Source organism: Moschus berezovskii, chromosome 10, assembly GCF_049115385.1.
Source record: "Moschus berezovskii isolate FMDL1 chromosome 10, NW_MosBer_1.0, whole genome shotgun sequence".
In the NCBI taxonomy this organism is placed as follows: domain Eukaryota; kingdom Metazoa; phylum Chordata; class Mammalia; order Artiodactyla; family Moschidae; genus Moschus; species Moschus berezovskii.
Window position 1 is genome coordinate 30,198,383 of NC_142469.1, and position 19,600 is coordinate 30,217,982.

General features: G+C 41.2%; 1 protein-coding gene across 8 annotated transcripts in view; it reads right to left on the reverse strand.

Annotated features, from left to right (window-relative positions):
* Positions 1-218: 218 nt before the first annotated feature.
* The window catches only part of NCOA7 (nuclear receptor coactivator 7), a 154,496-nt gene continuing 135,114 nt past the window's right edge, over positions 219-19,600 (reverse strand). For 7 of the 8 annotated variants that reach the window (XM_088840561.1, XM_055433828.2, XM_088840562.1 and 4 more), the window contains 6 exons: positions 16,906-17,053; positions 9,155-9,280; positions 7,499-7,651; positions 3,204-3,299; positions 2,717-2,790; positions 219-2,358 (listed from right to left, as the gene is read on the reverse strand). In XM_088840561.1, the coding sequence (XP_088696687.1) occupies positions 2,223-2,358; positions 2,717-2,790; positions 3,204-3,299; positions 7,499-7,651; positions 9,155-9,280; positions 16,906-17,053 (733 nt within the window). In that variant the 3' untranslated portion in view covers positions 219-2,222. Of the gene's footprint in view, positions 2,359-2,716; positions 2,791-3,203; positions 3,300-7,498; positions 7,652-9,154; positions 9,281-10,558; positions 10,934-16,905; positions 17,054-19,600 lie in introns of those variants that run through there. The other variant, XM_088840563.1, reaches the window with a different exon arrangement.

Below are 19,600 nucleotides of genomic sequence, written 5' to 3' on the forward strand. Positions count from 1 at the left end.
AGGAGGTGTCTCTAGTAACTATAACAGGAGCAGTTTTCATGAACTGAATAGGAGTGTGGGTATGGGGAACAAAGAGGGAATTTCCAAGGTAGCAATAAAAACATGAGCACTCAACCTTACTTATTTAGTCTTGGTTATTTCATTATCCTCTCACGCAAGTGAAAGCTCCAGCATGCAATAAATACCTGCTGAATGAATCCTCCGGAAAGAAAATCACATTGAATGCATGAATTCCTTTATTGAAAATATTGGGCTAGCACTGCATTACATACACTCAATATCCATAAATGAGAGGCCACACATGTCTGATTGGACAATACTGTTTTAAATAGAGAACACAGCATCTGAATATGCTCTCACAAGTATAATATCATGGACTAAACTAGGTAAGAGTGAACTATATGCAAAATGACCATTTTGTTAATAGCATATGGTTGCAAATGGCATAAATGGTAAACGTGATCATACTGAGACATTCCTGGAATCTCACACAGGCACATTATGTAACAAGCAGATTAATAAGGTTCAACTGCCAATAAGTTGTTAATGAAGAGTTCGCAATAGAACTTGGGTGAAAGTACACCCAGGCTACAGATTTAAGATTTTATAGCATTCAAAGAAACTTATATGGAATGTGAGTGGAGTAAAATAATTGTTGATCTGACAGGAGGCCACATGGCAATTTGTTTGTTCTCTTTTATAAATAGTCTAAAGTAAGAGAATAAGCTAAAGGAAGTATTCCGCCAGCTTAAAGCCAACATTCTAAGCACTGTTTACATTTTTAAAATGCAGGTCTATAAACTACTACTTTCTATTAATTTTTCCTTTCAAAGATCACTGGAAATGTAATTTATGACAGACAACTTTCTCAGCATTGGCTATTACTTGACATTTTTTTCCATTAGCAGTCTTTGGCTTTTGTAAAAGTTTGACAATCAATAATACTTGTTAAAATTTTAACAAGGTTTTATTAGTACCTTTCATAAAAGAGTGTTTAATGATGTGAAAGTGAGTTGATATTTAAAAACTGCTTTTTACTTTTTATTCCAATTGTGGTATAAATGCATTTCTTTGCATTGAATTTTTTTCAAATAAAAGAGTGTAGAAACCAAGACAATTGGGATAATGGACATTTTTCATTTGATATAAAATATACAGAAATTAAAATATTCAGTCTCATTTAAAACAGAAGCCTGTTAATGTAAAAACTTGGAGAAAATTATGCAAAAAAATCCAATAAAAATACAATTTTTGTGACTAACACATGAGATTTTATAAGAAGCAAAACATTTCTTTTCAAAAGCAGGGTTCTAAATCCAGGATCATAAAAGTATATATTACTGTAAATATCAATTTATGACTGTGAGAAATGGCTTATTCTTCTTTACACAATTATGTTCAGAGTAAATAACTAAAAATGGACCTTTTCAATGACAAAATGGAAAGATGGCCTACAACAGTCAAATCAATAAACATTGATAATGAGTTTTTAAAAATTCAGAATTCTGTATGTGTATATATATCTGTGTGTATATATATATGGACATTAAGCAGCACATACATATACAGATCACCCTAAACAATCAGGGCAAAAAAAATTTAATATAAAACTATATAAATCAAATGGATTTGTTGCCAAAACAGCACAAAACGTATACATTTCTTTACTTCAAGATTTGACACATTAAAAGAAAAAAATTGCCAACACATTTCAAACAATATACTAGAAATAATAAATAAAACAGTTTTAAAAAATCATATATTCCCTTTAAGTGCTGTGCACTTTCAATTTTTCTAAATGAGACTAAACTTTTCAATGGCAAACAATAGTATGCTGTACATTTTGGTAATGAAAATTATGTTGATAAATATACAAGGAATGTATATACTTCTACAGTATTTTCTTTTTCACAGTTACCAAAAATAAAAATTGCATTCAACTCACATCTATAAATATTCTGACTCCTCACTCTGTGGGTCTGAAGAAGTGAGAGTATAAAGTCTTTCATCGACCTGAACTTCCAGTTCCTTCTTCATCGCCTGCCTCCCACATGTCCCTTTCAGAGTCTCTCTGCACTGCAGCTGCGCTCTGAGATGATGGCAGAAAGAAAGCACTACGATGGGATGAGGCAGTCCGGGCTGGGGCTTCGTCTTCCAGCTAGCTTTAGCAGGGCTGACCGAACCCAGTCTTTTAAATGTTCTATTTTAAGGCAGTCTAAATTTCACTCGAATGTCCATACCTCAAGGTCTTGAACTATGAAGTCTTCCTTTTTGGAAAGAATATCATTATTAAAAGTGCTGCAGGAGTTGCTCCGTCCATGGTATAAGTCAGCATCTAACCATAAGCCAAACCGTCCCCTAAAAAGGTTAAAAAAGCAAAATGGGGAAAACATCTCAATTTTATGGACACACTTTCTGTCCTCCCTTGTCCCAACTTCTTTCTTTTATGCTGTAGTCAAAACCCTAAACTGCTTATAAAACATTTCCTTTATTTCATTTAGATGACCTGTCTTTCAGGTGGTCCCTCATTTGGACACATAAATAAGTCATTTTATCTTCAATTCTTAGTGTCATGTGTGTTAGACCACACTGTCCTAAATAATCGACTAACAACACATGGACTAACTACAATCAGCTGACACCAAAGTTTCAGTTACCTGGATTAAAACAGACCCACTCTGGTCAAGCAGTAAATTAATAACAACAAAAACCTTACCCTCCACCACCAAGTTCCAAAGAACTTATGTCTCCATTGATAAAGTATGAGTTTTCTCCACTCCACTTAAAGACCTTAGGTAGAAACACAAGACAAAGAGAGATCAGACATTTCAATCTGGAAAATTAGCAAAGAGGGAGGGGACCACCCATAGGCTGAGGGAGCTCCTGACTTCTAGACCTTTCCCACACCAGGATGAGCTCTCCGAAGGGGTTACAAGGCAGGAAAGGTCTCTCACACACATGTTGGCTCTGACCTGCAACTCCACCCTGGATCTCAGAAGTTCATACAAAAGTTCCCAAGGCCCAGGAAGGGAACCAAGCAGTTTCTGTGCTGTGGTCATGAAGTGCTGAGCAGGCTAGAGTGAGGCCAAGTGAGGTTATGGGATGGGACGTCTACCGCTCCAACCACAGCCCCCCACCTCCAGCCCCACCCACCCTCCTGACACCATGACACTAGGACGTCAGTATTCCTTCCATCAAGGTACCTTGAAATGGGGGCTAAATGTGTAGAGAAAAGTTTCGCCTGTGCCATAATAGTGATCACTGAACTTGAAAGGATGAGTCGCATATGCTCCAAAGATCTGTCAAAAGAAAACAGAAATGTTAGCAGCTTTCAAACACAAAACTCTCAAAGAAAGCCCTTCTGAAATATTTTAGCATAATCCTATTCTGAGGTTTCATTATATCTCTTTCAGTAAGATTATTACGAAGAGCAATACTAAGTCAGAGTTTCTAAGTAAAAAAGACCACCAACCAACAAATAAAATGTCCCTGGTTCTTACAAGTACCCAAGGGGCTTAGAGAACTTATTGGTCAAAGGTCAGAAATAGCTTCAATTTAAAAAGACTTCCCAAGTCCATTGTAGAGACAAAAGTCTTCCAGTGAATACAGGTGACAGACTGTATTCACTAAACAACTACAACATACATCTTGCACACAGAAATGAGTGGTTGAGAGAGTGAGGGCCCGTCTCTGATGTGTTTTATAAAGTAGAATCATGGTCAGATATTTCCCCAGAGAAAATAAATTTTCCTCTCTGTTGATTCGTAAAAATGAGTTTTCAATATGCTTAGTAGAACTGTATCCTTAATGTGACTGATCCAATACTTCTTAGTTCAAAATGACTTTTAAGAAAAAAAGTAACAATTCCATAATACTGTGGGCTTTCAAGGTGGTTTAGATGTATCTGAATCAATGATTTTGTCTATTTTTTCCTGTTGGGGTTGGAAGGAGAAGTGTTTTCAGAATGACCATCCCACTGCTTCAGCCTGTTATCCGCCTCAGGTCCCAATCAGTATTTGCAGGGGTGAAGACTGGTAAAAACGAGCATATATATTCTGGAAATGTCCCTAGGTGATTCTGATATATCTTCTCCAAATTCCACTTGAGAAACAATGCTTCAAATGGAGTCTATCTAGAAAATGTCTTATAATTTTTCAAAATAATTTAAATCTGATTATTATCACCATGGAATCTCTGCTTCAGTTCCCAGCTCCTTGAAATACTAAAAATTAGGCAGAGTAGAAGTCTTGAAACTCTTTCTAACCCATGTTCCTCATACCAAAATCTCTCCGCAGAGCTGCTAAAAACAAAGAAAAAACAGTAACGAATTTTCTTAGCAATCACAGAAATTTGTTTAAGCACTGGAGATAGGATGATACTAAGAAATGACTGTTAACTTTTTGGATATACAGCATTATGGTTATGTAAGAAAACATTCATTTTATTTTTTATATTAATTTATTTAGAAAGAAGTATAATATGTATATAATTGTATTGTTGGATCTATAGCATCTAAAAATTTAATATATTTGACAATAATAGAACAAAGGAATCTAGGGAGGGGAAGGAAAATAGCCAGAAGTGGTAAAAGGAGGGTTAGTATGACAAAACCTATAAATGCATAATTGCTCTCCTTCTTCTCTCAACTTTCTTAGTAGATAAAAATTACACAACTATATAAATAACAGTTTATTGTTGACTTTGTAATATATATCAATGGTATACCACAAAATTACTATAAAAAGTGGAAAGATGTAATAGAACAATATAGGAATAACACTTCTATACCTCACTGGAATTAAGTTAGTATAAATCAGACTCTGTTAACTGATGATTGCTCTATTATTTTCCATAGTGCCTTGTGGTATAAATTACTCCATGGTAATTCTCATTCCCTTTGCCAGGGCAGTTTCCTTGGCTAGTCTATGTGATTTATCCTGACTCGAGGAAGGCTCTCCTCAGCTGTCTCTTGCCCTGGTTCTTTCTGGAAGGTCTATAGCTTAGTCTGCTGCCTTCATTCTGCTACTAGCCTCCTCTTAATTGTTTACCACCACATTTGTATTGTTCTCTAGACTTCCTTTTAGCTTGAACTTCCCCCATGTTCTTCTAAATAATGTCTGGTCCTTTGGGGAGAGCTTCTGAGCTGTATGCTTTATGGTCTGTCCATTCACCTGGAGCTGGGAGCTAGGGACTTGGCTTTGGAGATGCGAGCTGGACAGTGGTTCGCTTTTCTCAAAGGTACAATCCTGTTTTATGAGCAGAGTGCTGGGCAGGGGCAGTAGCGACTGGTCTTGGCTCCCCTCTCCTACGTAACTTCTGCTCTGTGCTGAAGCAAGGGCAGTAGAGACCCCTGTATTCTCAGCCTGCTGCGCTGAAGGTAGACCAACCGTCCTCCGAGAAGGGGCCGGTAAGGGGAAGAGCGCCCCCTACCTCCGGGCTGCCCTTGCCTGCAATTCAGACTCTGAAGCTGAATGGTGGGTAGGGGATAAGAAATGCTGAGGACCTGCCTGGGAGCTGGGGTTGATGGATCCTCATCTTCTTGTCCACGCGTGCCCAGAACAAAGCCTGTGTCTGAACAGGGACTGGGGTCAGCGGGCAGGGGGGCTAGGAACAAGTGCCACGGAATCTCATTGTTATTATCGAGATTTATTAGATATTCTTTAAATGAATTTTCACTTGCTGTATGCCCTTAGGACAATATCCAGAGACTTTAAGTGATTATTGTTTTTATAATTCCCATCAGTAATGGCTGTTTCACTGGGGATTGGTTCTGTAGAATTCCTCATGCCTGCCAGTCTGCATATGTAATGCTTTTATATTAGAATTGTATATGGTTCATTTCCAGAAAAACATACAGATGTTGTGCTATTCCCAAACACAGCAGAGCTGCATCCTTGCCTTGGGGGTAGATGGGATGGGGAAAGCAGATTTAGTGTCCAGCTGCCTTCAAATAACACAAATACCTTCAGGGGGATAACACCTCAGAGACAAATAGTGTAATCTTCACTAACAGGCAGGCCTCCTTTACATACCTTCTGATAGGAAGCTGAGTAAAACCATGTATCATCAAAACCTGCTCTGTGAGGCCAACAGATTTCCCAACAAGTTTGCTATCTATTAGTAACTTAACAGGAGAACTAATCTATACGTACAGTGCAGGTTTGTGTATGGTCTAACCCCATCTAGCCCTATCTCATCTAAAACATAGCACCTAACTTTGCAAACATTTCACTAAATCGCCAAGTAAATTCCATTTTAAATCTTTGTTGTTATTATTTAAATTTGTTTTACCTTGCCTCGCTCTACTATTCAGCTTGGACTATGATTAAATAAAGTATTCTCAATATGTAAATAACAGTAGGAACAATGATAATAGTTAACCATTCCCCACAACTCTTAATCTATAATTATACTGTAACCTACTCACAGGAAAGATCACAGTTGAGACAGACAGTGCCTTTAGTACTGCCATCACTCATTTTTCCCAAGACAAATTATGACAGCAAAAATCTATTTCCCCTAAACTGACCCTAATTATATGGCTTCTCAGCAAGCTCCTCAATGTTTAATAGTGCCCCACACCTAACAGACACTCATGCATTTTCTGAATGGATGCATAAATAAATGGTTGTCAAGTGAACCCTGCTTCCAAATGCCAGAAACAGAGAATGATGATATCTACATCTTAAAAGAGCGAAGAAATTTCTTCTTGCTATAATACAGACCAAATTGAAATGGTCTTGAAAGATGAAAAGCAAACTTGAAAGATTTCTTCTTTTTGTAATGCAGAAGTCGGCCTGGATGGTATAGAAAAGAAACCTGGACAGATTCCGCTCAAACTCCCAGCTGACTGAGCCAAGAATTATTAGTGTAGGGTAGATGGGAGTAATATCTATTAACAGATTTCATCAGGGCCTCCAAGACCAAGAGGGGTGAAACAGAGATGAAAGTGAGAGAGATGAAAGTGTAACAAGCAGTGGCCCACAGCATTATCTCCTGTTTCGTAACAACCAGGCCCATACGGTCCAGCACATCATGTGCCTGACCGGCTCTCCATCTCAGGAGCTACGCAGACAAGGTTGGTGGCCACTACCTCAGCTACCTGAAAAGAGTTCTGGGATGGCACTGAAACTTCTTTCTGCCACTATCTCCAAATCTCGACCTGAATTCTTCCAACTTCTCCAGTTTCAGCTCGCAGGATATCCCTGTAGCTTCCTACTCTATGATGAGAACAGGGAAAACTGATGCGACTCTATTTGGAGACACGCTCCATTCTCTTTTTTAGAGATGCATTCGGAAGTAAGTAGGAGGTAAAACAACATAATAATTGGAGATGTACTTCAATTCTTCAGGAAAGAAAAGAACGGAGTGTCTGTGGCAAAATCCTGCTAACTGCGGTCTGGCTGATGGGAGTTCATTGCATCAGTCTCTCTCCTGTTGCGTAGGTTTGAGAAACTTCATTGAAAAAATGTTTCTCTGTAAAAGGAATAAGCCTCACCTGATTATCCATATCTTTGATGACCAATAGGACAGGACTGTCTAGTGCTGCTGACTTCCGGTAGAGAGTTTTCAAGCTGGTCCCATGCTCTAGCGTGCTATATGCGAGTCTCCATGGATACCCCTGCACCCTTGCTGGAAGGCGTCGGGCCAGCTGTGAATCCAAGGATGGAGATGTAAATATACAGGATGCCTGAAAATCATCACTCATGAACTTGTAGCACCAAACAGATGCCTGTGGCTCAAACTCAAAAATCACATGACTTTCCACATTGTTCCCCTTTACTCTAGCAAACACTTGCCACTATAAACTGAGAAGGCAAAACCATCATTGCTTGACGTTGTTTACCTTGGCAGGGATGCTCCCCAGAGCATGTATTCCCTCTCAGGGATGATGCTGAAGGGTTACTGTGCCACTATACATTTGAAGGTAGAGCACCGAGCTTGATTAAGAGGTATGAATTAGACTCATGCTGTCTTCTGTACACTTCAATCTGTATTTTACCAGCTGATCTTTCTAAACATGCCAAGGCTCAGAGCTGTTACTGACAACTGAAGAGTCCCACCAAACTGAGCACAAGAAAGCACGGGTATTTTATGCCAGTAATGAGATGTAGTTTGTCCATCTTGCACTTGTATTTTTCACTAACTTTAATATTTAACTTGATTTTGGCTGTCGTAGGGCTTCCCAGGTGGAGCTAGTGGTAAAGAACCCGCTTGGCAATGCAGAAGACGTAAGAGATGCAGGTTTGACCCCTGGGTCAGGAAGATCCCCTGGAGGAGGGCATGGCAACCCACTCCAGTATTCTTGCCTAGAGAATCCCATGAACAGAGAAGCCTGGAGGGTTACAGTCCATAGGGTCGCACAGAGTTGGACACGACTGAAGTGACTTAGCACAGTAGCTGTCATAAATATCAATAACGCATATCTTTTAAAAAATACAAACAACGGAGGCTATGTAAACTGTTGAAGTCCTCAGAATGCTTGGCATAGTTCTCGAATCAGCATGAACTCTGTCTCTGTAACTGCTTGGTCATGTCACTTAGCTTTATGGGCCATCACAGATGCTTTTATAAATTGAGGGACTTGAACTTGGTCACTCTTTAAGGTCTCTGAATTTCACTTTCTAAGCTGATTGATGGGGGAAGTACAAGACGTCCTTTCCTAAAGTTCAAACTCAAGCACATAGTATTTCATGAAAACGGAATTAAGAGATGCTCAGGAAATAGAAAGTAAACAAAACAAAACAAAACTAAGAGAAAGGAAAGTTATTCCTAGTAGTAATAGATGGTTTTCATAAAGCAAGTTAAGTGTACTTGCTAGGTGATGTTTACTGAGCCTGGTCAATTAAAACCATCGGAACTCTGAGATACATGATCCTTTTAAAATATGTTAGGACTATAATAGGACACTTCAAACATTATTCTGAAGACAAGAAATGGCTTTTTGCTCAGGTCTCGGGAAATGGATGTAGGTGTCTGGCCAAGTCCTCCTTCTCCAAAGAGGGTGGCAGGGACACTGTCTTTCTGAAACAGGGGGCCTTGGTCAGGCTGTTGGGGTTTTCCTTTAAAACTGGACTCACTCTCCACCCCAAGTGAGAAGAGCAAATGGCTTTAAGATTTGGAAGGCCCCTACCCGCATCCCCGGGAGAAGCACCTGCTCAACGTGCATGTTCTCCAGCAGCGCGCTGTGGGGCTGCAGGGTTGGCAGGGCGGCCTCGTCCTCGTCTTCGTAGTAGCTGCACGTGCTCTTCCTGCGTTTTGCCTCCTCGACCGTGATGATCTGAAACAGAGAAGCCAGGCAAACCAAGAACAATGATATTCTGGCTTTTCCTTCACCTGCTGTTAACAAAAAGGACCTCAGGTACACGACTGCCTGTAACCAGCAGGTTTAGCAGCAGGACATAAATTGAGCCAAGACTCTTGAGGGGAATGGCCAATTATAATCTCAATTTCCGAGAAAATGCAGAGTTTAACACAGTGTGGCTGCAACACTTAATATGTACAAATTAAGTCACACGTTTTCCAGTTTTGTTAATCTTGGTCATCAGGTAAGAATTATGTATAATTTCACAAGCGATTCATACCCTTGAAATGCCCTAAATGATTCTCCATTAGCCTACACCTAAACTTGAATTATTAAGGGGGTAATTAGAGATCATACTATGAGTAAGTCTTCTATAAATAGGGAAATTGGGAAGATTAAGGATAGCTTTTTAATCAAGACTCCTAATGTTTCCTCTCAAGGCCAGGCACATAGCAACCAACAAGCAATCATAGCAACAGCGAAGGATAACATCTATGGAAAATAACAAAACAAAGAGGCATCAAGCTTTAGTCTAAATTATAATTATGTTATGATTCTTTATGGACAGTTCAGAAGCCATCAAAGTAGTATTTCCTTCAAAGCTGAGAACAGAAGCATGATGTTGGTACACACCATTTATTTCATTGTAAATACACTTATCAGGTACCAGATTCGAATCTTTTCGCTTTCTGCCTCTCTGAAAATCTGGATAAGTCACCAAATTATTTTGAAATTGAAGGGTATAGAGAGAAGGGAACTAATACACTAAAATACCTGAGTACAAATAGGAACGATTTTTGCATTATAGAGAAAAAGCATGTATGACCTCAGTGAAAAGTTGCCAGATAGTGACTACTGAGTTTCCAGAATGCTGTCCCCTCAGCCTGATTTACAGGTAAGGAAATTGGCCCTTAAATTTTACCGTTTTCTAAGGGGTATTTACCTAAAGAACACACTGTCAAAGAATCACAAATTCAGCATTTTAAATGTGTTAAGTAAAGCACATGTTTGGGGGGACCTCTGCATTTAACACAAGTACAAAATGGGGCTGCAGAATGAAAAAATAAAGTGTGGAATTTTGACTCCAAAGGGAAGGGGCAAACCACACCAGTGTCTCTCCAAAGTGAATAAAAGACCTGCTCTGGCTGAGAGAGCAGCCTGATCCTTTCTAATTAGAAAGCATTTCAAAACATCTGAGTGGCGGAGGGCAGAGGGTCCGCGGGCACCTGATTAGCTACCAGGACTCCAACATACCTTCACAAAAGGCTCTTGGTCCGGTCTGGCATAATAGAAAATCTGAATGTCCGGAGGCAGTCTTCGGACTCGCATCCTGAAGGGGTGGGAACTGCCTGCTTGCTCTCTGAAGAGGAACAGGTTTTTTGCCTGTCTGCCTCCACAGCACTGTTACAGCCACGCGGAGCTACAACTGCTTATGCAGTATCTAGTTTCCTGCATGATTGAGTTTCTGTTTCCCTTAGGAGAGCTTTCAGTATTTCTACAGGAACACACCCAAATTAGGATTTCGAGCAAACACACACTTCCTGTTAGGCATAGCTGTGAGGCTGTAAAATGACACTTTCACCTTTGAAACGGTGGTGGTTTCCTAACAGCACAACAAAACCTCATTGTTGCGTGTTTTTTTTTCCCCCTTCTTCTTCATCTTGTACTTTTCTTCCCAACTGTCCTCCGGCTGCCTGAGCTAGCTTTTTCTAGCCCTGCCTTCTCAGATTTTTTTTTTCCTGCATCTTCTCTGAAGGGAAATCTCCATTTTAAAACTTTGAGTGAGGGAGGTGAGAGGGGGGTTCAGGATGGGGAACACATGTACACCCGAGGTGGATTCATGGCAATGTAAGGCAAAACCAATACTGAAAAATAATTAGCCTCCAATTAAAATAAATACATTTATATTAAAAATTTTTTTAAAAAATCTTTGAGTGTGCTCGCTGACATCAGTTTGAATCTCAAAGGAAAGATGAAAAGGAGGCTTTACCGGAGGTAGGTTCATTACATTTAGAACAATGGCATTTCACTTCAAGACCCTGTTATGTTTGTTGGGTATGAGAGACGTCAAAGAAAGGAAGAACATCTGGTTTATATGAAGCTGAGAAAAATGTTACTTTAGATTCGGTTTTTTGAAAGAGTTGGCAAAGTAATATTTACCCTTTAACCTTTCAAAATATTAATCTTAATGACAAATAAGCATGATGAGTCTTCCTCTACTGCCCAGATGAGATTTCTAGGGGTTGGAAAGAAATGCAGATCACCATTGGATCAATTTTCCAGGATCTTTCTGTGAGTTTTCTAGGTCAAAAAATGGCCTTTTGGTCTCCGGTACCCTTGGGGGATTGAGTGCTACTACATAGATCATCCCAGGGGTCATGAGACTGTGGAGGATATTTGGTGACCAGTCTCAGGTTGGCCAGAACTTATTCTCAGTGGACACAATCTAGGGCAGAATCACTTGGACTCTGTGCCAGTGAGCTGGCATGCTCTTCAGTGCCTGATGCTTCATGACAGCTAACATTTGCTGAGTGCTTTCTATGTGACCCCAAGTGCCAGCTGCTTTGCAAGGCATGACACAAGCAATTACAATATATCATTTGTCAGCTTTTCAAATTAGCAGAACTTTTAAGAAAGGAATAATAGTTAATAAGGCTTTCTGTTAGCAGAAGCACAGTGAGAAGGGTATTCCTCACATTTCTGGCAAACTGTCATTATATACAAAATTAGGAGACTTAAAAAAGTAATACCCTTATGCTAAGTAATTTCACTTTCAGGAAATTAGGAAAAGAGTCAGAGTTACACATCATCTCATCCTTCTGAAAAACTTGAATGAACACAATTCCTACAAGTGGCAGAACTGTTAAATTTTGATTGTGGTTTAAAATATGTAACCATTAAAACGAGGCTTCAAAATCTTTAAATATGATACAATTCTCACAAGATGTCAGGTAAGAAAAGCCAGATACCAGAGTATACATAAAAATGATCCCATTTTGCAAAAAGTAAAAGACTCACTCTCCCTACCCTTACCCCCTAGAAAAATACTCTATGATAGAAAGTGTTCAAAAAATGTACAAAAGTGTTGTGTGGTTAGATATTATTTTTAAAATGTTCTGCATTGTACTTTTCTATAGCATTCAAATTTAATATAATAAGCAGGTATTTTATAAAATTAGGAAATAAAGCTTATTTAAAGAGCTTGGTAAGGAGGGTGGACTGGTGGTTGGGTTGGCTGGAGGTGCCCTTGAAAGGATGCAGACAGCTGACTAGGGCAGAATCAACAAATTCTAACTAGAGATGACTTAGGATGAAAGAGAAGGATCTGGGATGATATTTAGGTTTCTGACTTGGGGCACCACTAATTAAGACGGGAAGGCATGAGGACAAGCATGCTTGGGGGAAGGATGACGGGACTTTATGGACATGCTGAGGATCAGACACCTGTTAGGGGAGTGAAGGATCCTCTTCCCCACCCACGGAGGAGAAGCAATGGGATGCCAGGGGCCCGGCTTTAAGGCAATGCTAGGAAGCCGAGTCTGCTCCTACACGGGAAGGAGCCTGGACAGCATTCTCCTCCTCGCTGTACTTTTGGACTTTCTTGTCCATGTGGCAAGAAACCGGATAACAGTCCAGTCACCTCTGTCTCCAGGTATCTTTCCCTTCCATGTGCCCCAAGTGTTAACGAGAGCCCGAGGGGCTTGGAGGAGGCCACCCCATTTCTTCCTCTTCCTCCATCCCCTCTTCTCTTCTTCCTTTTCCACCACAGGTCTAGAGACACACCTTCTAGAGGGATGTGCGCTCTCTTTCATCCTGCTCAGTGGCTCGGTCTGAGAGGCTCACTCAGGCCCACTCGACTCTAGACCGGGAGCAGACTTTTCTCTCTCCGCATGCCTCCTTAGCGCCCTTTTCTCTGTCTGCTGGTGGGCACAGCCGCTTCTCCCACTGGAGCTGTCAGGAGCTGAGATTCGGGGTTGGGATTAGTGGAAAGAGGCAGAACAGCCTAAACGAGGGCTGCTTCAGTTCAAGATATCCAGACCTAGTCAGGAAAGGACTGAATTTCCAAGGCAACTGAAACCCTCTCTCCAGGGCTCCATACTGAGGCAAGAGACCATAGCCTTTAAAAGAAAATACACCTTTCCTAGCTCTGCTTCCTCTGTGCACATATCCCATGGGGGCCGCTTGGGCACAGATGGTTAGGTGAGGAGGACAGGAATTGATAATCCTTGATGCCTGCCAGTGTCACACCATCTCTGCCTCGTGGAGGCCTAGGGGTGCCTGTGGGGCATCTATGTGCTTGAGAGAGGCAGCTTGGAAAGAAAGAAGCATTTGAAGCAGACATGTGGGAATCTGCAGCATAAATCTCAAAAGCTGAGGAGCTCATCCAAGGAAGATGTAATAGATGAGAAGAAAAAAGAGTCAGAGATAAACCCTTGGGGAACACCATGAGAAAAGGAACAAGCAAAGTATATTTGGGGGACTTGCCTGGTGGCCTAGTGGTTAAGAACCTGCCTGCCAACGCAGGGGACGTGGGTTTGATCCCTGGTTGGGGAGCTAGGATCCCACTTACCCCAGGGCAGCTACATCCACGAGCCACGACTACTGAGCTCATGTGCCACAGCTAAGACCTGACACCGCTAAATACAAAGAAATATTTTTTAAAAAGTATACTCAGAAAAGCTGGCCAGAGATAGAAATAAAACAAAACAGAAATGATAAGAAAAGCCAAGGGAAGGAGAGCCTAGTATGCTTGTGCTGTGCTGCGCTAAAGTTGCTTCACTTGTGTCTGATTCTTTGTGACCGCATACACTGTAGCCCGCCAGGCTCCTCTGTCCTTGGGATTCTCCAGGAAAGAATACTGGAGTGGGTTGCCATGCCCTCCTCCAGGGCATCTTCCCCACCCAGGAATCGAACTTGAGTTTCTCACATCTCCTGCGCTGGCAGGCGGGTTCTTTACCACTAGCGCCACCTGGGAAACCCTATTTTTAATCAGTGGTTTCAAACAAGAAGCTTAGGAACAAGAAGACAAACATGCAAACGAGTCAAGTGCTGGGCCACAGACCACAGAGCTAGGACAGGGGGCCGAGGGACACAGGAGGAGTGGCCGACTGAAAGCCTCGCAGCAGCGACCAATGAGTGGGACCCTTGAAGGATGACAGGAGCCTGCCACAGCAAGCCGTGTGTGTGCACGCATCGGGGCTGGAAGTGCGTGAATGAGAAGGGGACGAGTGAGGGCAAACACACATGAAAGGATCAGGCGTGTCAAAAGGAGCCAGCCTCATCACCCTTCACCGTCCCGGTCTCACGGGGCTCCAGTCTTGGAAGGTCTGACAGCCGCTTGATGAATCTACATCCAGGTCGGGAGTGTTGCTGGAGAAACCTCACCCCCCGCCACCCCCCACTGCAGCCTGATGCCAGACCCCAACGGGGCCTTCGATACCAGGCAACTATTCTGCAGTTCGTCAGCTCGCATTATGCCTAGTTTCTATAGCTCCTACTCAGACCTTCTCCGTATTCCTCCAAGTCCTCCCTTCTTCACTTCTAGGAGATGCCCCCTTCTGCTGTTACCAAGAAATCATCCAATGAGCAATACCATGACTTACATAACACCGCCACTGAATCTGCATTCTATTCACACACATCCTATTCTTTTCTGCTGCCTGAACACCTAAGACCAATCCTATCCCCACCCCTACATTTCCTGCCAATTCTCAGGGATCCAGCCCCTGGCTTATGCCCTCTCTTATTTTCTTATCTTCTGAACCCTCTACTCCACTGTTCCTGCTGACCTCTTCCGAAAGGTTCAAGTCTCTCTCATGAGAAGGAAAACCTCCCACCCTCACATTCTCTCCCAGCTTTCCATCTCATTTTTATTCTCCAAAACCAAATCTGAGTAGTGGGCCCACATCCACTAGCTCCATTCACTCATCCCGGATACATTCACTGAATGTTAGAAGCTACATTTTGAAGCTGCCACTTTAATGAATCTGCTTTTTTGCTGAAGTCGCCGACTACTACCTCCTTGGTTTTAGATCCAAAAGATAAACCTTAGTTCTTTCCTGTTGACTGATCCCTGGGATCAGAACACAGAGCATTTTTTGCTAAACCTACTCTTCTTGCTATGCTCCTTATCACAATGAAGGGCTGGTACCTCGATCCTTTCCAGTTTCCATTCTAAAAACCAAGAGATCAATCTTGACATCTTTCTTACTTTCCACATGTAATCAATTACTCACAAAATCCTATCTTCCTCCTCCTGTCTTTCAAAAGCACTTGGTTTCCTCTGTCATCACTGTCATTCTTTCAGCAACTGCTCACTCTCAACAGCGACTATTCTAAGAGCTTCCTAGTGTGTCTGCAAGTGTTGTCCCATTCCAATCAACTGAGCATCTGCTGGCAAGAGCAGGCTCTCCAAAATGTGTGTCTGTGTTTACTTCTCCAGGCTCAAAACAGCTCAGTGCCTTCCAACTGCCCTTAGGAAAATAACCAAACTCTTAACAAGCAGTTCATAGGTCCTCTGTGATCGGCCATTTCATTATCTCCAGCTTTGTTTCTTGCCACTGCCTCAGCTTTGCACTCTATGAACCAGCCACACTGAACTCTTTATTAGTTCATCAAAAGCCCCACACTCTCTTTCTCCCTTGGGTCATCCGTCTGCACAGCAGACTTTTCTCTCTGGCCAGAACATGTTCTGTGTCCCACTTCCACCCCAGCTGCCTGTCCCCCCACTTCTGATCTCAGTTCCTTCTAGGTTACTTCCTTTGATCCCCAAGCTCTATTCAGGTACCTGGGTACATGCTTCCACAGCATGTGGCACTTCACCTATAATGGCAACTACCTCACTATATTGTAATGATTCTTTACCAACTGAGCTATCAGGGCTTCCCTCATAGCTCAGTTGGTAAAGATTCAGCCTGCAATGCAGGAGACCCCGGTTTGATTCCTCGGTTGGGGAGACTCGCTGGAGAAGGGAGAGGCTACCCACTCCAGTGTTCTTGGGCTTCTCTTGTGGCTCACCCAGTAAAGAATCTGCCCGCAATGCAGGAGACCTGAGTTCGATCTGTGGGTTGGGAAGATCCCCTGGAGAAGGGAAAGGCTACCCCCTCCAGTATTCTGGCCCAGAGAATTCCATGGACTATACAGTCCATGGGGTCGCAAAGAGTCGGACACGACTGAGCGACTTTCACTTCACTTCACTGTTGTAATGATGTACCCTTACTCCTTGATGGTAAATTCTATTTAGCCCAAACCATTGTGCTCCTAACATGAGAAAGGCTTGCTAAGTGCTCACAAAATAAATTATGAATGGTTTTTCAGGCCAAATTAAGAAGCCTGACTTTCATCACATACGTAATGGGGACCCTGCAGCAGTTTCAAAAAAGGGAAGTGAAATTACTGGCTGGTAGGTGTGGTGATAGTGTCTTTCTGATACACAAAACTAGTTTCAAACAGAGGAATAAGGTTTTTCCTCATAGGATTTAAAAGGTGCACAGGAAATCTTAACTTCTTGCCAGCCAAAAAGTGCTTGGATTTTGGACACGAGAACATTTGGTTTGTGCCTTGTACTTTAAGGACCACAATCCAACCCTCTTGAGTCTCACCTCCCAGCTTTTGGTGGTCGGCTCACTGAAGAAGTTGTCAATCATATTCAGTTCTTCTTTCTCCACCACCACAAAACCTTGCTCTTTGGCATCTTTCCCATAGACGTCAGGAGACCACTGGACAAAGAACGTGTACAAGTGATCCACCCTGAAAAACACGTTTGCCACAGGGGTTAACACCAAATCTACTTTCCTGGCAGGCACAAGTAGGAACTTGGGCATGTACAACTATCTTTTTCCTGCTTGGCAAGTCCATGTTGCTACTTGGGAAATCTCCCATGTTAAAGATAATCTCTACTTGTGCATTCCAAATTTGGAAAATAAGTCAATAAATGCAAGCAAAAGTCCACAGACACTGAGAAAATGTCCTTCAGTTTGAGGAAAAGATCAAGAAATGGGACTTAAAGGTAGAAAACACAATGGAATATGTACACCAAATTTTTTTTTCTTCACTGGATCCTCATTTATTGGATGTCTCTATTCACAGGGGAAAAATTCACCTGAAACTTTAGATGGGAACAAAGCAATATTCCAATGGGTCTTTCTGTAGACTGAAACATTATTATAATTTTAATAAAATATCTTTAATAACTAGAAAATATCAGGGATAATACTAGCTATCATTTTAACATTAGAAACAGACTTAATTTAACCAATACTAGGAATGCAGTCTTGCCTTCAATATCTCTGTTCTCTTATACATATTTAACATCTGAAGCATCTCTCCAGACTTAATCAACAGACAGGTGGCTAGTTCCCAAGAAAAGACTGGGAGCTCTCAGTCTTAGCACCTAAAATACCCCCCACCCTGCACCAATGTGAAAGAGTCAAAAGCTCTCTGACCTGCAACCATCACAGTGCAGGCATAAAAAACAGATAGGATCAAATGATTCTTAAAGTCTTTAATAATTACAAAATGATAATTTCAATTTGAGTCTCCTGTTTGGTACAGTGTTAACTCATTGCTAAGTTTATAAAAGTTCTAACTGTAAAAATATTGTAAAACTCTTGCTGTACACTAAACATTTGTGTCCCCCTCAAATTCGTATGTTGATATCTAATCCCCAATGTGATGGTATTTGGATGTAGGACCTTTCAGAGGTGCTCAGGTTATGAGGCAGAGCCCTCATGACTGGGATTAAAAGACCCCACAGAGCTGGCCAGCCCCCTGTGCCACGTGAGAACGCAGTGCAAAGACAGTCATCTATGGAACCAGAGCAAGCCCTCACCAGACACTGAATCTGCCAGCACTTTGATCATGGACTTCCGAGACTCTGGAACTGTCGCGAATAGACCTCTTCTTTAAAAGCCACCCAGTCTATCATATTCTGTTATAGCAACAAACTGAACAGTTCCCTGATGGCTCAGGGGTAAAGAATGCCCGGCCACTGCAAAAGGCTCAGGTTTGATCCCTGGGTCAGGAAGATCCTCTGGAGAAGAAAATTGCAACCCACTCCAATATTCTTGCCGGGAGAATCTCATGGATAGAGGAGCCTAGTGAGCTACAGTCCCACACAAAAGAGTCAGACACAACTGAACAACTAAACAACGACAACAAACTGAGAAATATTAACAGGATTAAAACAAACAACAAAAACGTCACCATAATTCTAACATTCTAATGGACCCAACTGCCTTTAGGTTTCTATAGGCCTAACCTGTTCTTGATCATATGTACAAGGTTTTCTTTCCATTGTTATCAGGGCTAAGCCATGATTGTTTGTTATATGTAACATTAAATAGTGCATATTTGCCATTGTTGCTAATCTTTGTACTGACTTGCAATGGCTACATTTCACACAAGTAATAAACCATAATTATCCAAGGGGATCTATGTCCTTGGGATGTTTAGTTTGTTCCCAATTCTTTTTATTTGACTGTACAAATAACATTGCAGTGAATATCCTCATGATCCATGCCTTTTGTCATCTTTTGAAATATCTCCTCAGGATTAGTTCGCAGAAGAGGGATTATTAGGCCAAAGGGCATGGTTTTATAGCTTGTGATCCCAAACTGCTCTTGAAAGCCTGACTAATTTACTCTGACAGGAGCATTGTAGTTTGCATCTAAGGTAACAATCTTGCTTATCCTTGTTTTTTCTAAATGAATTTAATATATATTTTAAGTTTTACCCCACTGATTCTGTATTTCTTTGAGTGGTAGTGGGTTGAACATTTTTCAAATGTTTTCTTCCTGGCTGCCTTCTATGAATTGGCTCTGTGATTGTGGAGTCTTTGTTTTTCTTTTCACCATATGAGAGACTTTATATAATGTAAACATTAACCACCACTACCAAATGTTTTTCTAAGCTGTTTTTTTCCGTTTTATAATAATTATGTCTTTTCTTTCATAATATAAAATTCTAATTTTCGTATACTTTAAAGGTATAGTTCCTTTGAGACTTCTACTCCTTCAAAACAAGGGAAGTTGGCACCCAAGACAAGGTGTGTATCAGTGTGCTAACCATTTCTATTTTTTTCTGAAAAAAAAAAAAAAAAAAAGTATAGCTATATATTATAACTGTACATGGCTGTGATTGTTAACTTTATATGTCAACTTGGCTAGGCCATGGCCAGTTTTTGGTCAAACACGAGTCTAGATGTTGCTGTGAAGATATTTCTTTTTAAAGATGTGATTAACAAGTAAGCAGCCTTTCAATAAAGCAGATTACTCTCTATAATGTGGGTAGGCCTCA